The sequence below is a fragment of the Lissotriton helveticus genome, chromosome 5_1 (assembly GCF_964261635.1).
Source record: "Lissotriton helveticus chromosome 5_1, aLisHel1.1, whole genome shotgun sequence".
Lineage (NCBI taxonomy): Eukaryota > Metazoa > Chordata > Amphibia > Caudata > Salamandridae > Lissotriton > Lissotriton helveticus.
Genome location: NC_136065.1, coordinates 1,775,079,261 through 1,775,095,046, shown reverse-complemented (window position 1 = coordinate 1,775,095,046; position 15,786 = coordinate 1,775,079,261). Strand labels below are relative to the sequence as shown.

At 45.4% G+C, this 15,786-nt stretch overlaps 1 protein-coding gene across 5 annotated transcripts in view; it reads right to left on the bottom strand.

Annotated features, from left to right (window-relative positions):
* Positions 1–15,786, bottom strand: part of STRADA (STE20 related adaptor alpha) — a 231,010-nt gene that overhangs the window by 179,380 nt on the left and 35,844 nt on the right. For 3 of the 5 annotated variants that reach the window (XM_078645053.1, XM_078645057.1, XM_078645055.1), the window contains exons 2-3: positions 2,038–2,098; positions 326–383 (exon numbers count right to left, since the gene is read on the bottom strand). In XM_078645053.1, the coding sequence (XP_078501179.1) occupies positions 326–383; positions 2,038–2,094 (115 nt within the window). In that variant the 5' untranslated portion in view covers positions 2,095–2,098. Of the gene's footprint in view, positions 1–325; positions 384–2,037; positions 2,099–6,057; positions 6,158–13,563; positions 13,710–15,786 lie in introns of those variants that run through there. The other 2 variants (XM_078645054.1, XM_078645058.1) reach the window with 2 other exon arrangements.

Below are 15,786 nucleotides of genomic sequence, written 5' to 3'. Positions count from 1 at the left end.
TTTATAATCCTTTATTTTAATGCTCCCAAAACGTTGTGAGCCCAATACCAAATCTTTAGGTTTATTTGTTATTTTAAAGAATGAATTAGATATAACTAAACCACGGACAAGATCTGGATGCTGGTATGTAGCTTTCCTCTGTGACAAGTACACCAAAGTGTTTCCGGGCCTGGCTAGCAGTAATTCAGGAACATAGTTGACAGGCCATCTCCCAGGCAGCATAACCTCAAAAACCTCAAGGGCGTTCTTCGATGTTTAATGCGTGGCGAGGATGGGTGTTAAAGAAAGCTAGGTCTTTTGACAAGCTCCAACACACTATACTTACCTCCGAACAGGTCCAAATCTCTCAAGCCCTCTGCAATGAATTTTTCTGACACCCACCGCTAGAGAGAAAAAACAAGAGTTATTTTCTGCATGCATATTTCACAGGACATCACAGGCATTTAAAGGATTTGTAAAAAGACATGCAAGTACAGCTTATGGTTAGGTAATAAACAGCATAGCTCACTTGCTGAATATCCAAAATACTGCCACAAAATGTAAAATCTGAAAGATTTACTATTTCAAAATGGGGATTTTGTTGTTAAAGCACACTATACATTCATACGAATGTTTAATCCCTTTTTAAATGGTGACAATTCACTGCGGCAGATAAACCAGGAAGCCAAGTGGGGTGGGAGTCTGGGTGCTTATGCACATCTCACTGTCGTTCGAAGAGATAATGTTGACATTTTTTAATACCCATGCAATGCTTCACTAGCTTTGGTACAGAACTCCAGGGTTATTGGGACAGCCTGAAGCCTTGTGTGGTCAGTGAACTGACCTTTGCCAGCCTGGCATAAGACAGCTACGGTCTGTGCAGATAAGAACAGTATGTCGCAGAAGATGCAGAGGGAAAATTAAATAAATAATTAAATGTTTCTTCTTCATCGTCCGTCGAAATCAAACACCCTCCCTCCCCCTCCAAATGGGCCCCACTCGCTCTCACCAACACCGGCCGCAGCTGGCAGAAGACCTACAAATAAAAACTTACCTTCACCCTTTGAAACTGGCACAAGAAAGGCCTGTCTAGGCTGGGCCCCTGCTTGGGTAGGTAAGTTCCCCAACATCAAAGGTGATGATTTTGTTAGGCTGTGGGTCATTAGGATTTTCTTAGGTGGTTGTGTATTTTTTGCTATGGCTTGACGAAGTAGCTGTCGCAAGATAATTTTGTGAGCATCACTAGAGAATGGCTTTGGCAGCTCGCACTTGTTGGGAACCAGGATTACATGTTTTGATCTGGACTAAATTGTGTGCTTCCAGAAAAAAGTGCTCGTCTTCCACACAGCTGTGATCATTTTTATTGATTTATCCAGCTATATAAATTTTAACTTTCAGGGGCACACACATGAAAAATTGTAATGCTATTGAAGTGTCTGGGATAAATAGATAATTTATGTTGTTTTTCTCCGGTAGTTGCACAGGTAGGAGGCGGGCAGTCATTAACCTATATGAATATTTAGGTCTGGCTTGACAGTGCAACTGTCACCTTACCTTTTAAGCTACACCAATATTATTCTTTGTTCCACACCAATAAATATCTATTGCAATGCTTTTTACTTGTAATCGTTCACATTACCATACACCATTGCTTCAAAGCCAAACCTATTTGCATGGTCAATGCTGTTAACTACTTTTATTAAAACAAGTATTTAAAATAAATAAATCAAAAAGTAAAGAAAGTAGCTGCAACATCTTGCTAAGCATATATGTTAAAGTCAATTAAAGTAATAGCTGAACGGTTTAGGTAAGGAACATACATAGTATGATAAATACAAACAACAGTAGGAAGAAAAAAAGTGTCAAGTGTCAAAAACGCTCCAATATAGGATACATAAGGACCTGTAGGGGTTATAGAAATAAAGACTATTTAAGTGAAGGAAGAACAGAGTATAAGAAAGGATATCAAGGGTGTGGGTGGAGTCAGAAGACACAGTGGCTGAGACAGATTAGATGTGGTGGGGTTGAAATGAAGTAAAATATATCATATACACTTACAAGAAAAGACATGGAATCCAGGTTTGGTAGCACTATGCCAGAAACTCCATCCAACATCAAACTGAAAACAAGAAGCATCATTTATCATGTTGCACAAGCAAAATTAGAGTACACATAATCAAAATAACACTTAAGGAGTGAACATTTTAATTTTTTTTGCCCATGCAGCTGGGGGCAACAAAATCCAACAAATTTAATAAACTGGACTATCTTTGTATTTGTACATGAGTAAAAACATTCATGAACTTCAAGATAGATATCGATTTGATTCTCATTAGAGAAGATAAAAAGCTGGATAGTCAACAAGGTTAGTACAATACCATTTACATTTAAAATGCATGGACTACCACAAACAAATTAGAAGTTCAAATTTCTCTAGGACTTGTTAAATAAAGCAATCTTGCCTTACCAAAGACCCTTTCTCTCAGGACCAGACAGGTAATTTAAGAGGAGTTTCAAATCCAGATCAGTAAAAAACACCTGAATGCACTTACCCTTCAGTCAGGTTAACACAGTGTTGTGGCAAAAGTGCAAACCAAGTTGATCAAAGGTTTAACCTAAGTGCTGCGTTTGGAGCAAGCAAGTGCATCCAACACGTAGTAACAAATTATTTTAAGAACCGTATTGCTAGTACCCTTTTTAGGACGAGCCTAGCGCAGTGTACATGCGCTGCTCTATGGGGAGGCTTCTTGAAATCACTCCAGACTTCCCCAAAACTTTTCTGTGTGGTTTTTCAACTTCCACACATTCTATTGGCCTTTGCGTGTGGCTTTCAAAAATGAAAGCATGCCATTGGCCAGAGGCAGATGCATGTCCTACATTTTCTCTAAATGTTCACTCCCACGGCCTCCAGCTGTCGGGTGTGAGCAACGATGCACAGGCTCCCAGCTATATTCCTCCCTGGTCGTGGATCAGGTTACAAATTAAAGATAGCAGGGTCGCTTTCACTTTCGCCGCTGCGCATGCTGGTCTTCCACACTTGTCTGTGGTTCTTTTTCATGTTCACTCCTTTATTTGTTTCTCGCACTTTTTAATTTGTCACGCTATCTCCCATTGGTTTATTTGATTGCAAGCAAGTTATTTAATTAAAAAAGTCATGGTCTAAAAAGGCAGCGCACTCCTGCAGGGCAGGCATAGTCATGTCAGCTTAGCAGACCGGCGCGCTTCCAGAGCATTACCGGGGCGTACACCATGGCAAACTACGCTTCCACTTCCAGAGCATTACCAGTGTGTATACCAATGGCACTACGCTTCCACTTCCAGAGCATTACCAGTGTGTATACCATGGACACTACGCTTCCACTTCCGGAGCATTACCAGTGTGTATACCATGGCACACTACACTTCTACTTTTGGAGCATTACAGGTGTGTTTACCATGGCACACTACGCTTCCACTTCCGGAGCATTACACGCGTGTACCATGGTACACTAGGCTTCCACTTCTGGAGCATTACCCTTGTGTATACCATGACACACTATGCTTCCACTTCCGGAACATTACCCGTGCGTATACCATGGCACACTGGGCTTTCACTACCGGAGCATTACCGGTGTGTACATCCTAGCACCCTACGCTTCTACTTTTGGAGCATTACCGTTGTGTTTATCATGGCACATTAAGTTTCCACTTCCGGAGCATTACCGGTGTGCATACCACAGCACACGATGCTTCCACTTACGATTACTGGAAATGCTCCACTTCCAAAGCATTACCGGTGTGTTTACAATGGCATACTACACTTCTGGAGCATTGTGTATACCATGGACACTATGCTTCCAATTCCGGAGCATTACCAGTGCATACCATGGTACACTAGACTTTTAATTCCGGAGTACCACCGGTTTGTATAACATGGCACACTACACTTCCACTTCTGGAGCATTACCGGTTTATACCATGGCACACAAGGCTTTTACTTCCGGAGTATTACCGGTGTTGTTTACCATGGCACACTATACTTCCTATTCCGGAGCATTACCGGTGTATACCATGGCACACTCAGCATTTACTTCTTGAGTATTACTGATGTGTTTACCATGGCACACTATGCTTCCACTTTTGGAGCATTACTGGTGCGTTTACCATAGCACACTGCGCTTCCACTTCCGGAGCATTTCCAATGTGTATACTCTCTACTGATGACGGGCTCAACCCAGAAACACGGGTCTAGAGAAAACAGCACTACCTGCATCAACTTTGGTGAAAGACTACAGCAACTTTGAAAGTAATCGCACTGCATTTACTAGGATGCAAAGGGGTGAACTGTGTTGGGATGAGAGGCAGTGTGCTCCCTCCCCCACTGTGTTCAAAAGGCTCCCTTGAGCCAACGAGCAGACGAGCTCTCTTGGGATGCGCCTGTGGAGAGGTACTGTGACCTGTGACGACTTGGGCACCATTTCAGCAACCCCTGATGACTTTTCTCTGCTCCTTACTACTTTTTGCTCTCTACTGATGACGGGCTCAACCCAGAAACATGTGTCAAGAGAAAACAGCACTACCTGCACCAACTTTGGTGCAAGACTACAGCAACTTTGAAAGTAAGTGTACTGCATTTACCAGGATGCAATGGGGTGAACTCTGCTGGGTTGATAGGCAGTGTGCTTCTTCCCCCCCTGTGTTCAATGTGTATACCATGGTCCGCGAGGTATGTGGAAGTTGGTAAAAAGCAGCAATCTGCACACTACATGGGGCCGTTCATGTAATTAATCAAACAAGAGAGCAAGCCACTGCCTCCGGTCTCTCCAGCAGCCTTAAGCAGCATCTTACACTTTCACCGTCAAAGTGCAAGATGCTGCTTAACGCTGCTGGAGGGAGCAGAGTCGGACAGTTTGACCACATACATATTCCACTCTAGTCTATTTGCTGTCACTAGCATTGCAGCAGTCTGCTATAAATTGCTTTTCTCTGAGGCCAGTATTGAAAAGACTAATTGCATAGCAACAGCTGAATTATTGAATATGTATGTGATTGCACTTCTGCAGAACAACCCGATTAGAAAAGAAAACACAGACCAACGTGTATAGGTTCCTACTGTGTGAGAGGGTAATAATTGGGGCCACCAGAATTATGTGGCAGGGGAAGGCAAAATATGCAGCAGGGTTGAGTAAATTATGGGGCAAGAAAAGGCAAATTACGAGGCACAATGCCTCACATTTTGTGACGGTATTACTTAATTATTTTGCCATTTTGTAAATATGCTAACACGGTCTGAGCTTTGGATTCACCTCAATAGTACCAGTTTAACACCCAAATATAGCAAAAAGCAGCAGATAGGTGATCAGTCAGGCTTTATAAAGGGCTTTCAGAGTGCTGCAAGGAAACGCATGGGTTCTCGGATTTCTGCTTCTAGCAGTGCCACATACTTCAGTCTGTGTTAAACTAGGATAGGCCAAAGTGATGACATTAAACAAATCTGTGCCTGGGCCACGGGGTGAACAACGAGGAGGAAAGATTGCGGGCTTTCTCCCCTGGTCTGTTTCATGTTGTGAATAGATTCCATTTTGTGTGGGGCATCTACTTTTGGAGAATACCATTCCTGTGGACGAGTGCTTTCTCTGGGTTCTTAGGTCTTCACGGTCTGGCTAGGGAGCAGGCTTATGCATGGCCCTGTGCGACATTTTATGTCATGACTATGGCCACTGCAAAATATTCTAAAGGAAACATCACAAAGTTATTGAAACATCTGTTAAGGAGCTTAAATAATTGTAGCACAATAAAAATAACTCAGCTCTTCAATAAAAATGCATTGAATGGGATCATGTTATGTGTTCTGGAGTATTAATGTTCTTTCCAAATTAGTTAAGAGATTTAATTTAAAAAACGTAATTCGTGAATTTCAATTTTTTGTCATATAATATTATAGCCTGCTTGCAGAGCGAACACATTTATATTAGTTACCATGCTGCAAAATCACTATAGATAACAAATATTTGCAGTGCGCAACACAAATGCTCAAATAATAATACAACATTGGGGGGGGGGGGGGGGGGGGAGATTGGGCCCAGAGATGTACAGTACCTTATATGGTGCCCTACTGCCTTTTAATGTTCATTCCTTGCTACCTCGTGCCCAGCCTGACAAATCACAATAATTTTTATTTTCTCAGTAGATTTCATTTCTAAAGGTAGATAATTAAATAAAGAAATATGTGAGGTACTCCGCATTGCAATCTCAAAGTCTGTTATGATATATACACACATACATCCCAAAAACACACATCATATCACAACTCACCACTACATTCCACACCATGCCAGTGCCCTTACGTCACTACACTAAGCACAACTTGCACACAAACTTTTCAGTATTAAACACAGCAGCTACTTTGCTCTACAACATACCTTTAAAAAAAAAAAAACATTGCCAATATCTCTGGCTAAACACTTATAAGGTCCCAAAGGCAAGACCTATTGGCTCTGCCAGTGCTTGTTTACCACTCCCAAGGCCCGCCTTGCTCCATAAAATCACCCAGCTCGAGTAGCTAGGACCTTAATCTGTTTACTTTAATTTTCACTTGTGACTTAGGCATGAAATTCTGCCTTTGTTTTAGATTGCAGGTGGTCATGACAAGCAATGCATGGTTTTCCTGTGAATGCTGAAAAAAATCATTTCAATATCAGCCTGTCTGCAATTATTATATAAATATATATTTTTCTTTTTTTTAGTATACACAATATCTCATCCACCTCAAATGGTTTCATTCCCCGACAGCCAAGGTCACTAATTTTGTGTGGGCTGGTGGAAGACACAGGGTAACCTTTCAGACGCTGCATAAGTCCCCTTTTGATGGTGGCCTGGGTCTATCGGACGTGTACCTTTACTACCTCGCGGCCCACTTGCCGTATCCTTGATGTATCTCTCCCCTGTGAACCAACCCCCCCCTCCAACCGGGGTCAAATAGAAGCCACCACTGGAGATCGCTGAATTCTTGCAAGTTAAAACTAAAAGCGAACTGGCTACAAGAAAGGTAGCCCTATGGATGGTAAGGAGCCCGGCAGATTTAAGCACAAATAGAATATCCGCAAAAATCGCAGCCCCATTGGTCCATCATTGGCACGATAAAAAACACACTGAAGTCGACCTCAAATGGTCGATCCTGGAAAAGATAATAGCCCACCCGGGCCAAGACCCCCAGAGCGTAAGGAAAAAGAGAGAAAAGTGTTCTGGATCTTCCTTCTCAAAGCAGCCAGCAAGGGCCTCAATGAGAACTGCCCCAGGGAGAATGCCATCACTTAAATCTGCCGGGTTCCTTACCATCCATAGGGCTACGTGTCTTGTTGCCAGTTCACTCCCTATGTAGACCCCCTGGAGGCTATTTATCTGGATCCTTATATTCTCCGCCTAGCGTCCGAATTTTGGACGCCTTTAATGCGGTTTCGTTTTTGTTTGTTTTTATTCATCTGATCCTTTGTTTATCAACCAGAAAGCGATTTAGAGTGAATGGGCTCTGCTTTCACCTGGTTCTACCCTTATTAGGGTCCGGTATATTTCCTTTTGTATGGTTCCCCTTTATTCCATTTTCCCTTTATGGTTTCATGTATTTATTGAAGTGTATTAGTTAACAACTCTGATGACTTTTTTTTACTAAATGGTGATTCTTCTACCTTTCTTTAGTCTCTTATATTTTTTATATCTTCTTTGATATTTAGTTCGTATTTTCCCCGTTTCATTATTTTTCCATAGTGGCCAACACTGTTATTATCTGCTGCCATCACCTTCTTGACAAAATCTTTTTTTCGATTCCCTTGCAGTTCCGTTATCTAAGGTACCGGATTCCTTTTTTATAATATAATAAATTTCTCACTAGTCAATAACCACTTCGCCTTGTTTTAGTCGATAGAAGCATTTAGTCCTATTTCTATGAAGCTGCCCCGCTGTGAAGGATTAGGATATGGGCGTGGCTACCAGGATTTAAATGGTGGCTTACCCGCCAGCTGCTTTACGTCACCGCCACTGTGTTGGAAACGCGGAGCCTGTTGACAGGAGCCTTCGTTGCTGAGCTGCCTTTTTTGCCGATCCTTGCCGGTGAGTGTTTTCCACGTTAGTTTTTTACTCTACTGGTACGCCATGTCCTAATACCTCAGCCTCTTTCTCTTGGGCGTTAACATGCAATCCCGGGCTCACAGGTCAGCGTCCCCTGTTAAAAAGGAGTCCAGTTTTATCGTACATTCTTACGGCCTTGGGGGGCATTCTATTCTTTCTTCACTACTCTAGACACCTATACTCCTTCACTCTCGCGCTGCCTATTACCTGTTTCTTCCGTTACCTCCCATCTTTTTTTCCATGGTTAGAGGAGTTTGGGATTATGTGTTTTGATATTTTTTATTTTGGATGTTTTTATATGTACTATGTGTGACATGTTAAATAAGACATTCCTTAGAAATACGTCTTTATAAATTTTTTTAATAAAGTATATATTTTTGTACCTATCGTAGTGAATGATCTTCTTGGTTCTGTTCTCGTTTGGGTGGCATTGGGCCTAATTTAGGACCCCCTACTGGGGCCTTGTTTAATCTTTTGTGGGCAGGTAGTTTCCCTTGTATGCATATCCCTGGCCAATAGCCCCACTATCATAAGCGCCCATTAGGTTCCCACCGGGTTAGGAAGTGCATTGGCATGTGTGGAATTAGTACCCGTCACATTCCCGTGCGGCCTATGCACCCCTCTCTACCCCCAAGCCTACATTTGCCTACATTGAGAATCAGCATCCCTGGCACTGTTCCAAGATGGCAGCCACTGTAGTCTCTAGAACTCAGCACACCGCTTCAGCCCCAGTGCTCCACCCCATATCCTCCTGCTGCTCCTCTTTTAATGCAGTGTTTCACCAGTGCTCTCCATGCCCGGTACCACTGATACCCGGTCTTAATAACTGACAAATTACGCCCCAAGATGACAGCCGCCTTGCTCCACAGCTCACATGCGAGTTTACATCTCATCCCCTGCCAACTGTCCCAGCGCAACACCTGCAGCCAATTTTCGGTTTTCCCTCCATTGGGTTTTTCTTAGGTATTTTTAAAACTACAACAATCTATACCTAGAGCACCTCCACCCTACAACTCACATCGGCATTTCTTGCTCAAAAGACCTCAAGCAAAGAGCCCCCTTCAGGGGCCCGCTGGGCATTGCAGTGCTGGCCCAACCAGGAGCTGCCCGATGAAGCATGACATCTAAACGAGTGTGAAGGCTCTTGCTTCTGAGAAATCAGATCCCCTGATCTGTTGTCTCAGTTTTCCTGACCTATATCCTGCCTTCCTTTCCTTCCCTCAGGAACTGAATAACGTTTCTATTACATAGGATCCTATTGAGCCTGTATATGCTGGACCTTTAAGCGCTCCTAGCTATGTTTAGCAAATAAACTTCTTGCCAAGCCTTAAACTCCCCTTCTTTTACATATGTCACCACTAAGGAAGGCCCAGAACGCATTGTAATTACAAGGTTGGACATGTACTTTAACTTTTACATGCCCTCTTTTTAAATTCCGCTTAGTTTTCCATTGGTTTCCTCCTTTTTCTAAATTTAAGTACCCTACTCCTCCTTTGTTGTGCCATAGAGATGGAGCTGCTCAACAGACACTCTCACCAGGGCTGAGCTGGAGTAGCTCTGCAAAGAAAGGGGGCTGAAGGTAAATAAGAAGGCCACAGGGTTGGGCCTCCAGATAGCCCTAAGAGCCTATGAGAAAGTCAAGAGGTCAGTCTACCCCTGAGGGGCTGATGAGAAGGAGGACGCAAACCTGAGTCCTGAGCAGCGCTCACACCCAGAGGATGCCCAGGATGGGACAGGAAGTGGTGCGTCTGCCCACAGAGGAACAGTGGAGGACAGAAAGACCGAGAGGGAGATCAACCTGCAGGTTGCCAAGCTCAAGCTGGAGTCGAGCAAGGGGAAGGTTGCTGCAAGGCAGGCGCTAGAGGAATATAAACTTCTGCTAGCACATGAGCTGGGCCTAAAGGTGCTGAAGCTCAAAGTCCCCGGCTGCATGATGCATTGTTGGCAGGCATCTATGGTGGACAGTGATCATCATTGCAGAGAATAGCAACGACCTGGAGCAAGAACTATCGGCTAGTTTAGGAGAAAGAGTGGTTTGTGGTTAATTGGAGGTCTTTGACACAACATACTATACTCCTTTATGATACCGAGCCAGATACCTTGAGCCTGAGAAGACCCTGTAACTCATAAGGGGTCGAAACAGACATCTCTCTCTCTCGGTTCCTGGATTATTTATAATCCACACTGTGCTACATTCAACACATATGCATATTGAAACTACTTGGCTATGAACCAGAGAGCATGGGTGGTGTCTTTTGCATATATATTATGTATTTATGCACACACTTAAGCACTGCGTCGCCTGCACTTCTTTTAATATTAGTTGTTCTGTGATTTGCATATATATATTGTAGGATAATATATAAACAGCAAAAGAAATCCTCTCAGTAGGAGTTTTTTTATGTGTGCAACCCAATTAGGAACTAACCACTAGGGTGCTAGAATAATACATTAGAGTCTCTCGGGACGAGAGTAAGAGGGTGGCCTACTTCATGAAAAGAGACCCATGTGGACTATTGATATAGCAGAAATCAAACTCAGGCAAACCACAGAGTTCAACTGCAATGGAGGTAGCATTACCCCAGTGTCCACTGGACGAGAAGAGGGTCCACATCCCAAAAGGGCGGAGCCTAACTTTGTTGTGGGAGATGACAGACAACTGGTTTGAAGCATATGAGGTTGCCCTACAAGTGCACAGTCACTGTGGAAGATTAGGGGGAGCGACCACTGGAGACACATTCCTAATGAAGAGAAGGATGCCCTGTTAGCCTTGGGGAAAGGGGACAAAATTAAGTATCCCCTCATGAAAGATGCTCTGACCAAGAAATATGGGCTCACACGGGAGAGATATAGGCAGAAGTTCAGGAACATCCTGAAGCTGCGCCAGCAGACCTGGGTGGATAATTTTTGCAAGGCACTGGGTGGTTGGGTGAAGTGAAGTGAGTGATTACAAGGGGCTCTACAATTTGACTGCTAGATAACACGTTTAATCTTTGTTTTTCAGAGCGGCATCAAGACCTTGTGGATAGCAAGCACTCGGACCTCAGAGAGCTAGCTAATGCGGCGGACCACTGGCTCAGCACCACCCCCCCCCCACCCCACCCCAAGAAGGGTGGTTCAGGTTCCCCCAAACAGAGTGAGGGGCGGTTAAGGAAGACACAGGCAAGTCCCAGAGTAAGATGGGGTGGGAAGGGTCCCAAGCCCCCTGTGAAAAACAAGGAGGAGGTTCTGGTGGGTGGTGGCCCAGGGCTCCTAATTTCCAAACGTGGTGCTTTGAAACCAACCACTGGTGGGACCTCTTCTTGGGTGACAAATATGGCTGTTAGGGGTAAGGATTCACCAGGGGCAGGAGGTAGCCCATGACCTATACTCCCTTAGTTGGATGTTGAACTCAGAGGGTATACTGGCAATTCCAGAGGGTGCAAGTCATCACTTTTACCAGGCCCAGGTAAATGGGGACCCTGACACTGCTCTGAGGGACACTAGGTCCTGACAGACCATGGTAGTGGAAAAGGTTGTTTACCCAGATGTGTAGGATAACCAAGGGGCAGGATTTTTCCACTCCATGGCCCTGGTATTCCTGGAGTGGGGATGGGAGGTGACCCACAGAACTGTCATAGTTAATTCTCAGATGCCCATAGACTGCATTCTGGGAAATGAGTTGCTCCTGGTGCCAAAAAAGCTGGGAGGGAAGGCCGTCCAGGACACCCTAAAGCTCAGCTTTCTGGATGTACCAGTGGGAGAGGTGTGGCGCCGCGGCCGGGGTGCCTGACTCGGACCACAGGGTTCATGGTTCGATCCCCGGCTCCAGCGGCAGGTTAGCCCAGCACCATGTGACTCTGGGCAATAGCTTGCTTAGTCTTCCCGACGTCCCCCCAGAGCCGGGACACCACTGTCTGAGGTTGCTGTGTGCTTTAGAAATGCTGCCATTTACAACTCACTAATGGAAGGTATAGATGCCCAGATGGAGGGGTAGGGAGAGGTAGGACTCAACCCTCAGCCTCAGGGAACAAGGGAACATACCCTGGACAGAGTTACCAGTCTCACCCACCCATCCCTGGACTGGTGGGAATGAGAGTGGAAGAAGGATGCCTAGGTGCTTATCACCCGGGGTTGTTGCGCCCCTCCACCACCCCACTCCCACCTCCACCCTGAGAAGCCTCAGAGGTCACAGCACCCTGGATGGCCAGAGCCTGGCTCTTGACATTGACAGCTGTCAGTGGCCTCTGTTTGTTGCTGTCCTCATGGGCAGAGTCTTCCTTGGGTTGGGGATAGAAGTCTGATCCGGGGGATGTAATGAGACATCACTTTGTTGCCCATGATGGTACTGTCTGCCTACTGCTGCATATTGTGATGCCTCTGAGAGCAAATTATGGTTAGATGGTGCACAGATTGGGTCTACAGGGGAGAAGGGCTTCTCGTGGGTCAGTCCAGTGGCTCAGGACAGCATAGACAGAGGGATCCAACAAAATTTAGAAGGGTGAGGAACTGACAAGTGTCTCTGCAGTAGAGGGCCATTGTCCATGTTCTATCGCCTGAGCTGGGAATACCATCAAGTTATTAGTCTATCGTGTCTTTAGCTAGAGGGGGTCGTGTTGGACATGGCCCTCTCTGCAGAGTCACCCCCGAATGTATTGCCTTTATCCTTCTATTTTAATTGGATTTTTTTGTTGGCCTTAGGACTCTGTGCACTTTACCACTGCTAAACGGTGCTTAAGTATTAGTGCTTAAACTCTAAAAGATTTTAAAATTGGCTTCCACCCAATTGCCACAATTTACATGTAGGTCCCCAGTAAAGTGGTGTACCATATACCCAGGGTCTCTAAATTAAATGCTACTAGTGGGCCTACAGCACTCAATCAACAAAGTCTTTATTTTGATTTTTAGAAAAATCATAAAAGACATCGGCATAAAAAGACAGTTTGTAACAATATTTAGAACAAAACAAGCCAGCAATATAAGACAGAATAAAAACCATTAAAACAGGAGTGCAAAATTTAAAATATATACAAGACAGCAGCTTTCCTTAGCAGGAGGGATAAGGAGGGGCCTTTCAAGAGAGGGCTACTGAGAAAATCTCAGCTTATTAGCTCTTATCACCCAGGCCCATCCCAGAAACTTTGCCACTGCTATCACAATAGCTTGTTCCGTGTCAGTCCTAAGAACCCTCAGGGCTGCCATGGCTACTCTGAAGCCCACATTTTTAGGTCTCGCACTTGGCGACGAATGTCGCCAGCGAGATCTATTGTTACCCACTTGCCTCCCAAGTGGTACAGACAGGGGCACGCGCCGATTGTGGTCTGTGGACGCCCCCGTGAACACGTGCATGTGCACAGCTCCCTTCATCATCGCAAGCTTCACTTTCGTAATGCGCACGCACACTACAAGCCCGGGAAGCACTGTCTTCTTGTATTCAGTCTTCATGTCCCTCTAAGTACCCCTCCTCAGCAGTATAGATCACCCTCGCCCGTTATCGCTTACCGTGCCCTTCTCGTCCTCGCTCTGGCACCTCTCCAAGTAGTCTCCTTCCACAACCATGTCCGACCTGCGAGACCCACAGAGCGGCGCGCCTCTCGGTCCCTGGACAGCCTGCCCATTTTCGGTGATTTTAGCCTTCCTCGGTGGCCAGGCATGGCCATACCTGCTACGGGGTCTCATCCATCCAAGCGGACTAGAGGGTCCTCTATCCCTGAGCATTCGAGCGAACGCGCTCCACCCCCCACCTGCGCAGTCCATCCGGCAGGCGCGCGCTCGCAACTCCACTCCTGACCCGTTACAGGAACAACAGAGAAAGTTACAGGCGCGTCCTAAAGGCGGCGCGCTCCCGCCCCCTCCTTCCCTCGCTCTGACCGCAAGCGCGCGCACCAGCCTGCACCTGGTGAGGGCAATGGCGAGAGACAGCGGAACCCGGGCAGAGCGCGAGATTCTACCCCGCAGCAATGCCTCCACAGCCCGAGTGCGGCAGAGGAAGCTTCCCCACTCTGCCCCGCCTGCCCGAAGAGGGTGAGTTAGGGGAAGAAGGGATATTACTTTCAACTATCTGTTCCCACGTCAACACGTCCCAGCCTCTCCTAGTGTCAGTCTCACATTGAGCCACTCTGACTGCAGCCCAATTAATACCGAGACCCGGCGGGGCCTGCTGGTTGTAGGTGCTCTGCTGCAGTGGTAATGAACAGTGCTCGCACCGCAGTAACCATATTTTTAAAAAGCGTGATCGACTACATCCACACGATCGGCAGAAAACTCGACCTATCCCCAAGCACAGGAACGGAGCGGTGACTGCTAGATCCCAGATTGAACACAGCACACTACAGGCAGCTCGGCCGCTGAATTTTCATTCCGCTGGAGTGGTTGTGATCACAAGGAGGCCTGGCCCGTACCAGTTTGCAGCCGCTGAAGCTCACTTAAAAGTAGGTCGAGTGAAATATCCTCACTCTTCTGAAATGTGTTTTAAATTATGTTACCATGCGGGTTATCTTCGAGTGCGTGCCCTGCGTTACAGCTGAAGACAAGTCTTAGGGTTATTACTTCATTTTCAGCTACGACATAATCTGTAGCATGCTGGTGGCTGCGGGGATGGGCTGGTAGTTGTGCGCCAACCGGGACGACCGCAGCGCTCGGGGTGAATGATTTAGGGTCGACACGTTTTTTAAATAAATATTGACATGGCGTGCACCTTGGTTGTGACCTGTGGCCCTCCTGGTCCCAAGTAACAGCTCAGGGGACTCACACATGCGTCCAGCTCCCCTTCGAGCATTTCTGCACTTCTCCCAGTCCACTTCATGGAGTGTGAAAACAGGAAACAGCAAACCGGAAAAAAGTTGAAAGTTTACAAAGGATATCAGAATTTGGGCCTTAAACATGAAAACTGACAAATACACAAGTAAGAGAGAAAATAAAAGTTAAACATACTTTGTTATTTTATAACATGTAAATATGTTTGAGTACAGTCTTCAATGATTCAATATACTCCGCCCGATTAAATTAGACCCCAGCATTTTAAGAGCAAATGAACTTCTACTTGCAAGCAACAGTCAAATAGTAGTTTCTTTCCACGATTCCTGTTAGTTTAACAGGATTTGAACTTGTAACAAACCAGAAAGTGGGCACCGAAAGATGTCTTAATTGTGTTTCCTCACTGCCCTGAAGATGTATATATGCCATGATATATCTATATGGAAGCCTAGAAGCCCTGGCAGTGAAGGAGTTATTAAAAGCCGAGCAAGTGCACGCTACGGAAAATCCAGGAAGCGGCCAGAGAAACTGACGGATAATGAAGCACAAGAGAAAGCACACAGTCTCAGGCTTGCAAGGTCTGAGTAAAGCCAGCCCTGTCCAGTACAACGCGTCAGGTGTTACAGCGCCTGCGCTGAGCTTTGCATTGCAGGCACTGTCTGCAGTCTGCACAGAGCAGGGTTCAGCCTCAGGGAGGCTGGCTCAGGTTCTGCTCTCTGGCCTCCATTTTTGGTGCTGTGGAGCAGTTTTAACATCTTCTGAGACTTTCTCAAATGAGTGTAATTTCTAATATTTATATGTTTCCCTCGTTTTCATTGCTTAATTTTCCTCCTGAAAAAGTGTCACTCATAGTCGTTGAATGTCACTCATAATTCCACTGAATTTATGAAAATGTCACACATGAGCAATCTGAATCCTTGGCAGCTATGCTTCGGTGAAGCTTCAACTTTCTCTGAAACGTGTAATGCT